We start from the raw sequence: 17,246 nt of genomic DNA, 5'->3' as shown, positions 1-17,246 counted from the left end.
GGCGGGGGGAGGGCGGGCCCGGGGGCAGGCGTGCGGGGAGCTGGGGCGGGGCTGGGACCCGGTCGTTATGCTGGATCCCAACCCCCGTCCCCGGGGCGAGCGGAGTGGCTTCAAGCCGCTCCGCTCTCCTCAAACTTGCGCCACCTCTGGAGGTGGCGCAGGTCCGAGGAGACCCATAGGGGTGCGCAGCCCTTACCCACGAGTAAGGGGAAGAGCTTCCCTTTGCCCGTGGCTGAGCCGCTGCTTGCTGCAATCCCACGTTGGATGCAGAGCAAGCCTCCTGGCTTGCCTGCTCCAGCGCGGGTTAGGATTGTGGAATTGCTGCCTTCATGCCTTGCTGAGGGGGCTTCTGGAAATATCTGGCCTATTATGGGAATATATGGAACCTATTATGGGAATTATGGGACCAAAGTCTGATCCAGTATGGTTCTTTCCTATGTTCTTATCATACAAAGAAGAAGAAACAAAATATGGTTTCATCACTGTTTGCTTAGGTATGTCATGTGGCTCTTTGCAATAGAAAATTGGCATTAAACAAGCATACCTTTCATTTAGCTTATTTTTATTTGCTTTTGCCCCTTTTAACTGGACATCTTCAATCTCAGCATATATCATATTGATTCTCTGGGCAGAATCATAATTGTGAAGCTTATCATCTATCACTGATCTGTTAAAAGTATATATATATACATCAGGAGATCAGGCTTTGCAAAAACTGCAGCAAAACCTGTAGCCTTTTGAAGGTGAATAACAGTAGCATAAAAGAACTCGGTTTACAAATTATGGGAGGTATGCACAGAATCCTTGATCAGGGAGTTTCCTCAAAATAACACTGGAATTCTGCTAATTTAGACTGGGGCCTGAGATGGTTCAGGATACTGAAAGATTAGAACGTGACCACACAAACTGTATACAAGCAGTTGCTGTAGTTTATGGAGCCGCCACAGCTGTTTAAAAGACATGGAGGGGGTTTGGTTTCTGATAAACTAAATCCACAATTTCTAGGACAAGAGCATGCCTTCAGTTCAACGTGGGAGTTTCTAGATTATATGAAATAGTATTAGATTTATAATCTTTATCTCTTTGAAACCCACAAACTACTGTGCTTCATTAGACAAAATTTCAGAAAATGGACTAAAAACAAATCCTCCCAGAGATGCAGTCCTGGGAATATAAAATCCACACCAATTTAGTACATAGCCGCTGCCCCTGTTAACTTTCTCCTGTTTCCTGCCAGACATCCAGACAATAAAAGAATTTATACAGCTGGATGTATTAGAATAAAAGCCAAAAGCAGTGTAAGGGCTTTCAACGGTGAAGCATGCTCAAGAAAGAAAGTAAGGAACAACTTGGCGGATGTTAAGATTCAAAAATGCATTTCAGTTACTATGTCATACAAAATACATCAAGGAGGGGCTCTAGACAGCCCCAGAATAAGAATTCTAACTTACTCTAGGCAGAGGAATCTACACTGACGGAAGTAAAGATTAAAATGTTGAAAAATACATTTTCAAACACGGTTTAAAAATATAGAAAACACAGAAAGTCTGTGATATCAGCAGCATTTTCTTCTGCTTTCTTGTACACACAGTACTTCTGCTTCTTAGTGCCATAGCTTTTGTGTACAAGATACCATTTTAGAATCAAATCAAGCAGCTGTTTGGCAGAGGGGAATGCACAAAGAGTCCTCCAGCTTTTTTGCACCTCTCTTACAAATACCATGGCAAGACCATCAGGTATTCGGTCACTGCTGAAGTTATGGATCTGACACTCCTTCCTCCATCTGCCATTGTACAACATCGAAGCAAGGCAAGTTTGGAGAGAAGACGAAGCTCAGAGGCAATTAATCGGTTAATAAAATGTCAGCAGCTCCCCCAACACTGTACCTTGACACGCTCCGGTTCGTATGTTTGGAATGAAGCCCCGGCGGCAGGGATGAGGCTGAGCTGGACACATTTCACAGGGGTGACCCCACGCTCTCCCGACGGTCGCACAGCAGAGGGTTTTTGTGCAGACTATCCCGCTGAGCTGCCCCTGGCACATCTGGTTGGTTACCAAAGTGAAGCACGGGCCTGTCCTATAGTCTGGAGCACAGCAAGAAAACCTCATCAGTATTAAATTAGGAGAGTATTACATAGTTATGAACTCAGAGCATCAATATAAAGAACCTGGTAGATCACAAAATACATTGTGCTTTGCCTGCCCTCATTCCTGGCCCACTTTTAATTCTAATCCTGCTAATCCCACAGGGTGATATACATTTTGAAGCAGATGTGTAACAAAAAGGGCAAAGAAAAAATGTGGCATTAAACCATGTCCCTTAAACAGAAGGAGTAAGCAATTGACAGCCCAATCCTATGCATGTCTTCTCAGAAGTAAGTCCCATCATAATTAATGAGCCTTACGTCCAGGTCAGTGTCTATAGCAGTGGTTCCCAAACCAATTAGCAGTAGGACCCACTTTTTAAAATGACACTCTATCGGGACCACCTACATTTACCAGATTTTTTAAAAAGGGAGATCTAAAAAGAATATTTTGGTTTTTATTTATAATAACCAAAAAAGATGCTCAACATCTCCCTGTATTTACACAAGCTTGCAAACTGCAGGAGCTCAGCTCCTTAGAGGGCGGTTAGCAGCTATCTTTCAAAATGCTGCTGCTGAGCTCTTTGCAAGGTAATTAGCAGCTATAGTATTATTATTATTAACAGTATTTATGTACTGCTTTTCAATGAAAAGTTCACAAAACTGTTTACAGAGAAAATCAAATAACTAAAGGCTATGAGTTCTGAATCAGATTTTTGAATCAGGTTTTGAATAAGTATCTGATTTCTGAATAGTGCCAGGGCTTGAGGCAATTCATTATCATTCCATCACCCTTTGGCAACCCACCAAAAATCAGTTATGAGACCAGTGGGTCCTGACCCATAGTTTGGGAACCACTGGTCTTTAGGATTGCAGCCTGATTTTGTCACATCCTCTTTTTCCAACTCTTGCTAAGAACCAACTAACAAAAATCCAGAACTTCAGATCCTGGCATCAGAATTGGGTTAATAAGGCCAACCAACACAAGTAAGCCACCCTCTCTAGTTTGACCAGGAAAGTGGAAACTGCCTCAAAATTGTGATTTTTAAATCTGATACAAATTGACCCACAAACTGAGGGTAAGGAATGCTCCTTCAGAATGTTTTAAGGATTGCATCTTTATGAGATAAAGGTGTGGTACAATCAGGCCTTTGACAGCCATATTTCTGTAACTTCTTTGTATGTGTATGCATATGACAATACTCTGGTTCGCATCCTGTGTAATTTACCAGCATTTAAAAATATCCCCTGAAACTGCAAGTTATCAACCTTCCTTCCACTTCACATGATAAGGAGTAATTCTGATCTGCCAGAAACATTTAATGATCCTGGCCCAGAGAGCAAGACAGAGTGGTGGCAGACCTGTGAGGGGGGCAGGGGGGCAAATGCCCCAAGCGCCATGCCTGTGCGGCATTGCAGACCACTTGAGAAACCAGAAGTACTGTTTGTGAGCGCATGGGAAGCCTCAGAAGGTTTTTTGAGTCACTCCTAATGCTGCATGAGGCTCCACTGCACTGTGTAAATATGGGGGGTGGCACAGTGCAGGAGGGCATTGCAGACCTTCACCCAGGGCATGATGGGGGGCAAGTCCATAACTGAGACAGAGTCACTTTCCTCTCAGATATGTTCAGTGACACAGTGGCAGGGATTCAGGGCTGTCAGGCGCCCTATTCGACATCAGTTTTAGCCTAAGGATTAATCTTATCCAAAGCACAGTACTTATATTAATAACACAGTAAGACAGTTTTCCCTCTACTACTGTATTTAAGTGGGCCTCAAGGGATCATACTTTACAACAAAGATAATTAAGAGTAATTTTCAATATTACACAGATACAAAGAGTAAGCACGTAACTGTGGGCAAGCTTTGTCTGCAGCTAAACAGGAGGGCATGTGGAACACATCTGCTTTGATTTGATTTGTTTATTTACCCAAGAGACAAAATTAAACTGGGAAGTTAATAAAATATTCACTTGTATTTTGTTCCATTCTCCCACGGCAACAACAAAACAATGATGGTGCCAGCTCCCTCGGTTTCTTGCACACACCAAACCCCTCTTTTTCTCAAATGAAAGCTTCTACCATCGTCTTTTCTTGGATTTGGGGGCGGGTGGAGGGGGGAGAGAAGAATGCCAGTACAAAAAATGAATATTTGCCAGTCTCATTGCTAGAATGTTTCACACATTACACAGGAAAAACCCAAGTTTGCCACTGAATACACCCTCAGTAGGGATCCTTAACCACTGGAACAATAGAAAATACAGGCAGCCCTTGGTATCCACAGGTTTAGTACTCTCAAATTTGAATATCTGTGGGTTCCAAACCTGTGGAGTGGGCCACCTGTAGCCCTCTGCAGCCCATTGGTCGGGTCCAGAGGGTCTTCTGAGGGTTTTGAAAACCAGAAGTCTTGCTTTTCAGCCTTCTAGAGGCTTTACAAGGCCTTCTAAGGGTTGGGGAGGCTGCATGTGACCTTCCCAGCCCTGTGAAGGTCCTACAGGGGGCTTGGGGACCCTGAAATCTGTGGTTTGAACATCCACAGTTTTTGGTATCCGCAGAGGTTCCCGGAACAGAACCCACATAGATACCAAAGGCTGCCCTGTACTAGCCTTCCAATTCCCACACTACAATTGTAGTATATTTTGGGAGGAGGACTGTGGCTCAACAGCAGAGCACATGCTTTGGATGCAAAAGCTTCCCAGTTTATTCCTGGGTATATCTTCAGGTAGGGTAGAGAAAACTTCCTATGTGAAACCCTGGAGAGTTGCTGCTAGTCAGTGCTGATAATACCGACTTGGGTGGATCAACGGCTAGACGCAGTATCAGGTGGCTTCCTTTGAACCTATTGGTAATATATTGTTGGACAGTAATGCTTTTCTAGTATATCTTTAATAGTCATGTTTTTTGCAGTGACTTTTGCTTCAAAATCAGCGCAGGACAGGTTACTGCTTTTATAACTGATAAACCCATAAGAGTGTGTCTAACGTAAGACACGAAGAATTTAAGCCAAGATTAGGATACTTCAATGAAGAAGCAAATTTAACACTAGCTAATGAGACCAGGAAAAATGGAAGTTGCTTTAATAAAAGAGACTGCTGTACTTCAGACCATTGGCAGGCTTCTATCCAAACCATGCATACTGTTAATAAACAACAACTGTTTCAAAGTGATATGTGGAACAGGCTACACTAATGAAACTCTGAACATGAGCCATCCACAGGAAGCATGACCCTGGAAATATGAGATTCTGGCATTTGCAAGTTTATTCCTCATCAACCTTTTTGACAGCAAAGGCAGGTTCTCATTTTATAAATGCAATAAAATGAATAAATATGCATGATTCTGCCCACTTATGAATATCTTCTGGGGAGGTTTGCTCCACCTGCACTTAACTATTTAAAGGAAACTGCATATTATCCAAACCTCAAATAGGAACCTTTTAGAGGTACTAAGTAAAACCATCCTATAACACTCATGGAAGTTCATTCTTCATAGCAGTCCAACAATCCTTATCTTCTCAAGAAGAGCCCAAAAATGTACATACAAAATGTCATCAACAATGCAATATGTAGCTTTCACAGCAGAAACAATACTGCATTTGAGATGCATAGAACAAAGTACTGATGAAAATGAAGCCTGTTGTATCTGAGGCTGAAATTCTATGCACACTTACCTGGGAGTAAGCTCCACTAAATAAAGTGGGACTCACTTCTTAGTAAAGATGCCTGAAATTGCCCTGTGCGCCATTGCTAAAGAGGTTTTTAGATGTGAGAATGGCAGGTTTTATAGTTCGTAACATCAGCAGCAAATTGTTGGTCTACCATGCTAAAAAACAAAAATCAACCAATGTTGGGGAAGTTTTTAGACTTCTTGAACGTGGCCTGAGAACCCGTAACTTAATTTCTCTTTCAACAACAAAATACTGCATTTGTTTTAACAGATTGCAGAAAGCAAAAGCAATCTCCAAGTCAGGCTTCCATAATTAATGAAAAACCAGACACAGGACATGACTTCTAGACCTAAGCATTTATTCCTTTTCCAAAATCTAAAATAGAACTCAGTTTGAATTTTAACATCAACATTTAAAGGACACTCAGGTTTTGTGTTTTCTAAAGGTCTGAATTGTGGGTATGAGCAGACACTCCAGATAGCAGTTGGGGGTAAAAAAGGTTGATAGTCATAAAACATAAGAAACATGAATAGGTGTGTGCCTACTTGAGTCTTCCTTCCTAAAAGTTTCAGTTAAATGCTTATGGCAAGATAAATTTAACCCCCATGACCTTCCCAGTATTACATGTCTCCTGAACTGAATTAGAGTCAGCAATGCAGTGGGTCATAGAAAAGGAGCTTAGGTCATCAGGCTCTATAGAAGAACCACACTTCTTAAGAATATTCTTCAATATCGTGCAGCACAATATAAATTGCACCTTGGGCCGGCACAAGTCCCTTGCACTGGTTAGGAGGGTCGCAAACGTGCCATAAGGCACATTTGAGCCTCCTTGGGAGTCGTCTAGGCCGGCGCACGGAGGTGTGCCGGTCCAGGAGGCTAACATAAGCTGATAGAGGCACCGAGCCTTGCATCGACCGAGCTGGGCCAAAGCAAGGCTCTGGGGTGGGTGGGGAGGAGGTGGGAGGAAGGCATTCTGGAGTGGGGTGAGGGTGGGCAGCCATGGGTGTGGGCGGGTAGGGATCAGGAGGTGGGGCTGGGACCCAGCAGTTATGCCAGATCCCAACCCCCATTCCTGAAGAGCACAAAGCGGCTTCAAGTCACTCCGCTCTCCTCTGATTTGTGCCACATCAGGAGGTGGTGCAGTTTGAGGAGACCCATTGGGGCCAGGGTGGCTTACCCGGAGGTAAGGGGAAAAGTTTCCCTTACCTTTGACTGAGCCACTTTGGGCACCTATCCTGCACTGGATACAGTGCAAGCTTCTTGGGATGCCTGTTCCAGCACAAGATAGGACTGCGCCCTTAATTGGACATATACGGCAAACCTCTTACTTTCTGCCATTTTGACTTGGGATATGGGATATGGAACTTGCAAGCACTTAGCATCACAATCCTACGTATGTTTATTCAGAAGTTAAGTCCTACCTGGTTCAATGGGGTTTACTCTCAGGTAAGTACATTACAGCCTAAATTTGCTTGGACTGCATCCAATGTGAAAATAAGTTAATACCAAAACACAACATTTTTTCATTTCTGTTTTAAAAAGAAAAAAAATCAAACACACAGAACAAACTGGCTCAGGTCATTAATCCCTGTTCATAATTTAACTTCTTATCCCTGCTCATAATTTAACTTCTTCTAAAACCTCCTGAGCAAGTTGATAGATATATGCCCTTTAAATATTTAAAGGCATGAACTGTTCATTGTGCATTGGTTAAAATTATAAGACAAAGAAAAAAAAGAACTCTGCTTATAAACCAGCTAATCAACAGAATTGCCTTTCCACTGGCCCACTTCCTAACTGGCAGTTCACCTGGCCTTCATTTCTTGGTGCACCACTACCATTTCATATTTATAGCCTGGAAACTTACAAAAGTCCATACTCCTGACTCACCATTTGGAAATCATTATCCTCAGCCAGGCTTGCAAAACTTGTGACCCAGTAAGTTGAAAGTAACCCACCAGGTATGTAACAGTAGACTTACCAGACCCTAAACAACACTCCTGCCCCTATTTTTGCAATCCTGGATATTCTACAAAACAAATGGTCTATGCGAAGGCCATTACATGTTCTAGTACTGTGTACCTTCCCCCAAAATGGCATATTAGACTGACTGATAGTTAAAGAAATCAGTGACATCCAATGACAGCTTCTACAACAATAGCTTTATCCACTGCTGCTTTCGCTATAGCTGGCACAATACAGCAACTGGTTTTAACTCCTATTGCAGCGCAACAATGACTGAAGGCTTGTCTTCCAAAATGTCTTTCAGACATGACACTACATTACAATGTGGTGAAAAAAGTATGCATAGATTGGGCAAGGAGCCTGAAACCAGCTCTCCTCTCTTGCCTATAAGCACGATCATTTCACCATAACTGGAAAGGGCTTGAACCTTTCCCTGCCAAACAGCTTAGAAATTTGTAGAGGTCCCTTTGGATCAAGAATTGACCTCTCTGATATTTTGACAAGTATTTGAAAGTCCAAATTCAAGAACAAAAACGTTTTCTAAAGTCTGTTTCACTCTCACAATTGACCCACTTTTTCGTTCCTGCAGCTGGAAAGTAATAAAACAAAAAAACCAAGAATTGTTGCTGGATTGATTTATTGTACACACTCAAATCCAACACACAAACTAACTCCATACAAAGATACTTAAGAAAAAAGGGCTTTAGTTCCCTTGTTCCCAAGTACAAGCATCAGCAATCCAAATACAGAAAATTGTTACTTTTTCCACAATGAACAAAATAACATGCAAAATAGATAAATGAAGAATTTTGCATTTACAAAGAACGGACTCCAATAGACCCCTAAATGATACTATTACAGACCTGTTCCTGCACATAATCTACTTATACATCCTGAGAGATCCTTTAATGCATGGTGCACAACCATGAAATCATGACAACTGTAACCCTCCCCACTTATGTGTATGGAATTACAAAATACATAAAAATCAGCAAAACATGGGATTCTGATAATTGATGTTTGTGTTATATTTTCTAATCCAAAGATTAACTGTTTTCTTGCAGACAGATTCTGCAGACCTTGGAAGTAAATTATACAGATTCATCTGTGACATTTGTCATGGGAATCCCGACACCAGAGCTATTTAATCAACCAATACCTTCGCTTAGCACATAGAATTCATGCATTGGCTCTGACTACTGTTCATCTCCACAGAAAGGATATGCACACAATCAACACTGTAGTCATGTGTTCTCTTTTCCTCACTCAGCAGACATAAATCATCCAAACCTCTCATGAAGCCATGGCTTGTGTCTTGACAAGGTTGCCAGTCAGCCAACATTTTACAGGCTTGGCCAGAATTCTCTTGGCTGGTTGCAAGAACTGATGGATGCAAAGCCAGAAAAATTTCAGCAGAGCATTTTTTTTCTGTTTAATGCACACTAGCACATGTTAGTATATGTGGTGCACAGATGTGGTGTACATATTCTGCAATTTGAAACACAGGTACACAGCAATGTGACACAACAACTCACAAATTAATAAAAAGTAAACAGAGGCTAAAGATTTGCCACTTTTCAGAGCCCGTTTGGCCAGAGTACATGATAAGTGCTGTTTTACCAAAGGCTACCACACAATCTGTTTCCCTCTAAAAACAGTTCTGAACCTGGGTTATCCAAGAAGAATTTTATTAGGGTACAAAGTTTATTTTCGGCAGCTTCCCAAAGGGGGAAGGGGCAAAACAGAGTCGGGGGAGGGTGGCAACGGTGGGGGGCACAATGGGGTGGGGAGGGGCAAAGTAGGGCAGGGGAGGGTGGCAATAGCCAGAAAAGTCTTTGAAGTTAGTTCTACTGGGCTTCCTGATACAGACCCCAGGTCTACCTGCCCATGCAGTGTTAGCAGCTAGATACAGGAATACAAAAAACAAAACACCCTCCAAAGTCTCTCTAAAATCTTTTAAATATTAAAAAATCATTGTAGAAAGTTAGCAAGTATTTAGACTCACAGTAGAATGGAAAGTGTCCTGTGCGCATCAAAATGTATTTCTACAGCAGATATAGCCTCACACCTGTGTCCCTGAGCTCCTCCATAGCAAGAGGATCTACATGCCAAAAAGCTACTGTAGCAGGCCAGTTTCCTCCCAGATTTGACACCGTGTAAAGAGAGTCTGGTCCAACAAGAAGCTGATGGAACATACCAAGATCCAGGTCTACAGAGCTTGCGTCCTGAGTACACTTCTGTACTGCAGCGAGTCATGGACTCTTCGCTCACAACAGGAGAGGAAACTGAACGCTTTCCACATGCGCTGCCTCCGACGCATCCTTGGCATCACCTGGCAGGACAAAGTTCCAAACAACACAGTCCTGGAACGAGCTGGAATCCCTAGCATGTATGCACTGCTGAAACAGAGACGCCTGCGTTGGCTCGGTCATGTCGTGAGAATGGATGATGGCCGGATCCCAAAGGATCTCCTCTATGGAGAACTCGTGCAAGGAAAGCGCCCTACAGGTAGACCACAGCTGCAATACAAGGACATCTGCATGAGGGATCTGAAGGCCTTAGGAGTGGACCTCAACAGGTGGGAAACCCTGGCCTCTGAGCGGCCCGCTTGGAGGCAGGCTGTGCAGCATGGCCTTTCCCAGTTTGAAGAGTCACTTGGCCAACAGTCTGAGGCTAAGAGGCAAAGAAGGAAGGCCCATAGTCAGGGAGACAGACCAGGGACAGACTGCACTTGCTCCCGGTATGGAAGGGATTGTCACTCCCAAATCGGCCTTTTCAGCCACACTAGACGCTGTTCCAGAACCACCATTCAGAGCGCGATACCATAGTCTTTCGAGACTGAAGGTTGCCAACAATGACAATAAGGAGTATCATGTATGCATTCCTTGGCCCAGAGCATATGTGCAGCACCCTGTGCACCCTGCACCCTGTGCAGGCAACGAGTTCTGGTGAGATCAGAAATGTAAGATTCCAGGAAATTTCTGGGCCTCTTTTGGCTCCTGGGGTCCCTTTTTGACTCTGGGCACAAGTACAAATTGCTTCCTTTACCTCCCCTCTGATGGGCCCTGTCTGAACCCCAAGACTCTCCTCTTTGGTTTAACGAATGACTGCCATTCTGCCAGCTAGATGGCCTGATGGCCTGACTTAGTATAAGGCAGCTTCTTGTATTCCTGTGCCCTGCACAGTACCTGTAAAGTTGACAATATCCATACTTACTTCAAATCCCTCCTTAGAACACACATTGTCCATAAAATCTTTGGTCCCAATCCAGCAAAGTACACACATACACATGTACGCACACCCAGCAACTGCCATCTACTAAATTTAAAACAAAACAACAGATAATCAGCCCCAATCATGTGCTTAGGAAGGGAATATGTCACTTGACTCACAATCTTCAAACAGATATATTCCGCTCATAAAGGGAAGTCATTCTGCACATGCTCAGGAGCAACTTTGATTCAAGGTTCTTTGGTCAACACAATTTTTCTTGGAAACCAATTGTGAGTATGCTCAGATGCACTCAGCCTGAGAACAAAATCCTGTCTACTTATAATGTCTATCATGTCTTCCCATGAGAGCATTAGCATTTTTGACGCCTGAGGTAAGCCATAAATTTGGTTTGTTGTAGTGGTTAAAATGCTGGAGAATTCAGCTTGTCCAATTACTCTTTGGCTACAGGGTAGAAACCATCATTATCGCTTTCAATAAGGTGGTGATTGACATTCAGCAACATAATTCATTGCCCAAATAGAAAAACAGAACCAAGACTGAAGCTCATGCATATTTTATATCATGCATATATTATATAATATATAATATTTTATATATCATTTGAGAGTTGAGAGATACAGTGGCATTAAGAACATAAGAACAGCCCCACTGGATCAGGCCATAGGCCCATCTAGTCCAGCTTCCTGTATCTCACAGCGGCCCACCAAGTGCCCCAGGGAGCACACCAGATAACAAGACCTCATCCTGGTGCCCTCCCTTGCATCTGGCATTCTGACATAGCCCATTTCTAAAATCAGGAAGTTGCGCATACACATCATGGCTTGTACCCCGTAATGGATTTTCCCCCCAGAAACTTGTCCAATCCCCTTTTAAAGGCGTCCAGGCCAGATGCCGTCACCACATCCTGTGGCAAGGAGTTCCACAGACCAACCACACGCTGAGTAAAGAAATATTTTCTCTTGTCTGTTCTAACTTTCCCAACACTCAATTTTAGTGGATTGTAGCTAAGCAGCTCAGCAACTTAGGTCAGTTAATCCTGAATCTCTGATTCAGATTCAAATCACCTCTTCCATCATGAATACAGTAGGGCAGATGTTCTCAAACATTTTAGACTGGAAGCTCCCTTGATCTACTTGGCAATGGACATGGCTCCCCTTTAGGGCTACAATCCTATACGTTATATAGGGAGATGTGTTTTTTTTTTTTCATGAGCATTCCATGGCTCGCCTGGCTGGTTTCCACAGCTCCTCAAGGAGCCACGGCTCACAGTTCAGGAACCACTGCAGTAGGGGATAAAAGGCAAGCTGCTACCTCTCAGTCCTTCATCTGCAATATGGGGACAAAACACTGGTTTACTCTACACGGAATGCAATAAACAGTGTCAGCAATGGGACCTAGTGAGGCATGTGCTGGGAGCAATACTCAGATCCGTGCAGCTCCTGGCAGTTACAGGAACACCCCACACAGGGGCATGGCATCTGAGAACTGAAAAATGCACCAGGAATGGAAAGAGAGGACCAGATGCCGCCACCATCTGCTTACAACCCTTTCCAGTGCACCAGTTGAGGTCCCAGGAAGCAGAGGGAAGAAGATGGAATAAGTAGTGGATGGGCAACAGCCCCCCTTTACCGCTGCTATAGCTGCATTGCTACAGCACAGAAGGAGGAATCCTATCTATCTGCAGGGTGACCAGATACAATGGAGGACAGAGTGCATATACACCTTTAACCGTTGTATAGAAGAAACAGCTTTGGCAGCCGCAGCTCAGCATAGAAGGGTTTAAAAAGTTGCACCTGCCAAAATTCCCTCTTCTATACAATGGTAAAAAGTATAGGCACTGTGTCCTCCATTGTATCTGATTTATCTGCATTGCCTGGTTCTCGGCAGCATGGTGGGTGTAGTTTGCTAGTGTGCACACATTAAAACATTGGAAGATGTCAATATGCGCATAAACTGGAGATACCTGCGGGGCTGCTGTCCACAGCTCCCCTAAATATTGGCTCCATCTCAGGTTATAAGATTGCAGAGGCTGCAATCCTACACATGCTTAAACTGGGAATAAAGAACACTGGACTCAGTGAGGCTTATATCTGAGTAGACATACATAGGATTGTGCCGTGAGACAACGTATGCGAAGAGCTTGAACACTCAGGAGTTAACAGCGGGGAATCAAGCCCGAATGCAAACTCAGCACCTAGTACTGAGAAGTTTTTCTCATGAACCAGAAATGCGAGCATCGGTTGAAAATCTCTGAGTTGCCTTGCACCTCAGATGGAATCCAACCCCTAAAACAAAAAGAGGTAAACTGATCAAAACATATACTAAGTGGTTCAATAATCGGGCACTCAGCTTCCAGTTTTATTATTTATGCTCTATTTCCCTGCGGTTTTATCCTGGTGTATGTACTTGGTTTAAGACCTTTAAAGGTTCAGAGAAAAGAGTTTAAAAAATAGTAATCCCCCCCATTAACTATCATTGTATTCATCTTATAGAGTTAGACTGCAAGGAAAAGAATATTATATTCTGCATGAAATTTAACAAAACTGGCTCAAAGTGTCTAAACTGGGAACAAGCCAAAGGTCAAAAAAATACTGATGAACCCGAATCAGTATTATGATTACTTTCAGAGATCATCTGAATTTTTTTCACTTTTAAAAGTGTAATGCTGGCAAGGATTTTACATACATATTACTTTTCATCTTTTACAAGCTCTCTGCAAACATTAAAATGTGAATACAGATTTATGGTCACTATCAGCCACGTTTACACTGTTCCAAAGTTTCTTGTGCAAGGGGACATGTGTCAAAATATCCTAAGGTATAACCACTTTTGCAGCAAAGGTCTAGAAATAGCAGTGTATATTCTAAACACTAGCTGCATTGCCCTGAAAAACCCTAACTCCGTGTTTCCCAAACTGTGGGTTGGAACCCACCAGTGTGTCGCAAGGCTGATGTTTTGGTGATATGTAGAATTTTGGAATACATAAATGATCCAGGCCAAGCTGAAGTTAGCTCATCAATACTACTACTACTTAACATTCGCATAGCAGTTTCTAAGTGCGCAAATACTTATAATTGTAAGTATTATAGTGGTGTTGCCCAGATAACAACTCTATACTGTAACTACTGTTTTATACTGTAATCCTCATATTGCAACTGGGGAGCTGACTGAAAAGGAGGGATTTGTCTACGATCACCTCATGAATTCATGGCAGAGACAAGATTTAAATCAGGGGAATCCTAGTTTGCAGCTCAGTCTCCTAGGTAAGATTCCACCATTGCACCATCAATATGTTACTGATCTCTCCGACAGGTCTGAGCATCAGACAATTATTAATTCTCTTTTATTTTAGGTCTACAGAGAACCAACATTTATACTGGGATTGCTGAAAAGTCCAAGTATGAAAGTTCCAGTATCACCTCTAACCATATGCACCCTCAAAGAATTCTAACCAGCATGGTTTGCGCAAAGGTAAGTTTTGCCTCATTTAGAAAGTCAATGAAGCAGAACTTACCTTCACACAAACCATGCTAATTCTCCTTCAGCAAGGCTCATTCTTCTGTATGTTTAAGACTCTGATCTTTAATTAAGCTTTCCACCAGTTTAACTGGAATAAACATTAAGCTGACTGGCCTGCAATTCCCCGGATCCCTCCTTGATCCCTCTTAAAATATCGGTATTACACTGGCCACCCTCCAGTCCTCTGGCGCAGAGGCAGATTTAAAGGGCAATTTACATATTTTGGATGGAAGATCAACAATTTTAGATTTGAGTTCCTTGAGAACTCTTGGGTAGATGCCATCTGGAACCATTGATTTGTTAATTTTTAAATTTATCAGCATGTAACCATAACAAATGTTCTCGATGCATAATGTATTTTTTTTTTAAGTTTCATCTTGAAGATGAAGAGCAGGTCTTTGACCCTTAATGATAATCATTCTCCCTACCCCATCTCCAGCAATGGAAATGGCACCCCTCTGTAGGATCTCCCATTTGGAATATATGCTGCCAAGCTCCAAATGCCTTTTTGACCTCCCCAAATGAGCCAGAGTGGCAGGAAAGCATAAGGTCAGATGCGTCACTCATGGTTCCTCAACCCACCCTGCCAAAGTCTCTAAGCATACCTAATGGGGAGGCCAACCCCGGCTACACAGTTTCTTTGCAGTGGGATTCAAAATTATTTTCTGGAAAGTACCCAGTGGAAAAACAACAATCCAAACCATTTGCTCCCCTCAAAGCGATGCACGTCATCCCATCACAAGGTGAACTTTTTCATCTGTTACCATGACAGTTATTTCAGTGTATCAGTATAAATATGTACATCTGGAACTAATGGGATAATGAAGCCACTCAAGAACAAATAATCTGTTCAGCATGAACATAAATGGTGGCAATAAACACAAATATTTTCATTGAAGAATAATGGATATTTTTATGCACTAAAACATTCAGATATCCATATATCAATAATCAGTTTTCCCTTCATTTCATCTTTTGTGTGTCATTATGTTCTTAGATCATAAGTTGTAATCTGTAATTTATAATAACGTTTAGATAGATTTTATCTATTTGTTCAGATCATAAGTCATAGTAAAAAGCAATAATAAAAAGGAGGCAGAATATTTTTTTTAATCTATAATGGATCATTAAAACCATCCACCAAGTACAGAGAGAAAAAACTTGATGTCTTATAACATTTAAGTATATGTTAAAATTTAAAATTAAGGGAATCATCCTTCCTCCCTGCATGCAGTTTATATGCATATGCATGAAAGCAGCTGAGATCCCTTTACATGTGTTTAAGAAAAGGAATCTGAAGAATTATTACCTATGCCTGTCCATTGACAAAATATTTGCCCTTTCAAGTTGGGGAGGCTGGCACCCAGTTCAAGACCAGGCAGAGAAAAGTTTGCACTGGCAGTGGGCCACCGACACAGGAGTTTGGGAAGGGCATTTCATGGCCGTTCCTGGATGGGGCGAGGGCAGAAGGCTGGTGGATTGGTGGGCAGGATGAGCCCAGGCTGGCCCTGGCCTCCAGCATTTAAACCAGATCCTAACCCCCCCTCCTGAGCAGCCCGGCCTAACTCCTGGTTGTTCAGATCTGCACCAGTGATTTAGCTGGCACGGATCCAAGTAGCCCGACTGCGGTGGCTGGAGCAGTGCTTGGGCTAAGGCAGTGGTACTCAAACTTTTCTGGCCAGTGGCTCCCTTGACCCCCGTGGCTGTTGGCCATGACTCCCCATCATGTTCCTGAGGGCAGGAAGTGACCTCATTAAACAAGAAGTGGCCGGAAATATTAACTATATTAACTATATTAAATATAATATTATATTTATTATAATATAATATTAAATATTAAATATATTAAATATATTAATATTAATTATATTAATCATATCATTAATTAAATGCAGATCTTAAAAATATATTATTAATGCACAGCAATATACATGCTTTATAAATGATCAGCTGCTGATCACTGTTGGAGACAGGATGCTGGAGTAGGTAGATTTTGTCTGGTCCAGGAGGACTCATTTTTTTAAACTTTGTAAGCATACCAATAGAATTGTTTTATCAAATGAACTTTGTGAACAACCAGTCTGTGTGTCTTACACATACACACATGCACACACCCCCTGTGGACCCCAATCCAACTAGTCATTTCTCCCATTCACCTTGGATAGGATTGAACCCTTTATTAATTTAATGAAATTAAATTTTTCCAGCAGCTGGTAGGGAAAACAAAAATAGACCATGAAAATATATCAGAGCTGATAAGGGTTTGGTTAGGAAGCTGATTTGTCTCCTATACTAGGAGATGCACAGCTCAAGCCTATGCATGTCCACTCAGAAGCAAGTCCCATTAAGTCAATGGGGCTTACTCCCAGGAAAGTGTGGATAGGATTGGGCTGGCAATCACTTCATCAATGGCTGATAAGTATTCCCTTCAAATAGCAAGATTCATCACTTTAAAAATACAGCCTTTCCTCTTCAGTCGAACAACAAGATGAATAAATCATTTTAAAAACAGTACCCTTTTTCTGCTCCTGGCCAAGTAAAGTGTGTGCTTCTCTCTCCCCTTCCACTTTGCCAACTGCATGGAAGCAACTTTAAGAGTCCTGATGACTGGTAAAATAGGAAGCGTTTTATTTGGGGAGGGGGAGGAAAGTGGGAAGGTTTGGAGATGGAAAGGGGGGAGTGGAAGAGGGATGGGGTTGAAAAGAGAGATTTCACTTTGATGAGAAGCGATCCCTGGCTGGGAAATAGGAACCAACCAGACAAGGATCAGTGAGGGTT

The 17,246-nt window shown here is 42.4% G+C and overlaps 1 protein-coding gene across 3 annotated transcripts in view; it reads right to left on the bottom strand.

The window, feature by feature from the left end:
- FBN1 (fibrillin 1) overlaps positions 1-17,246 on the bottom strand; it is a 209,991-nt gene that overhangs the window by 125,318 nt on the left and 67,427 nt on the right. For all 3 annotated transcript variants that reach the window (XM_066635255.1, XM_066635256.1, XM_066635257.1), the window contains exon 7: positions 1,887-2,084. In XM_066635255.1, the coding sequence (XP_066491352.1) occupies positions 1,887-2,084 (198 nt within the window). The remainder of the gene's footprint in view (positions 1-1,886; positions 2,085-17,246) is intronic.

Source organism: Tiliqua scincoides, chromosome 8 (genome assembly GCF_035046505.1).
Source record: "Tiliqua scincoides isolate rTilSci1 chromosome 8, rTilSci1.hap2, whole genome shotgun sequence".
Taxonomy (NCBI): Eukaryota; Metazoa; Chordata; class Lepidosauria; order Squamata; family Scincidae; genus Tiliqua; species Tiliqua scincoides.
This window is presented reverse-complemented; position numbering and strand designations above follow the sequence as displayed.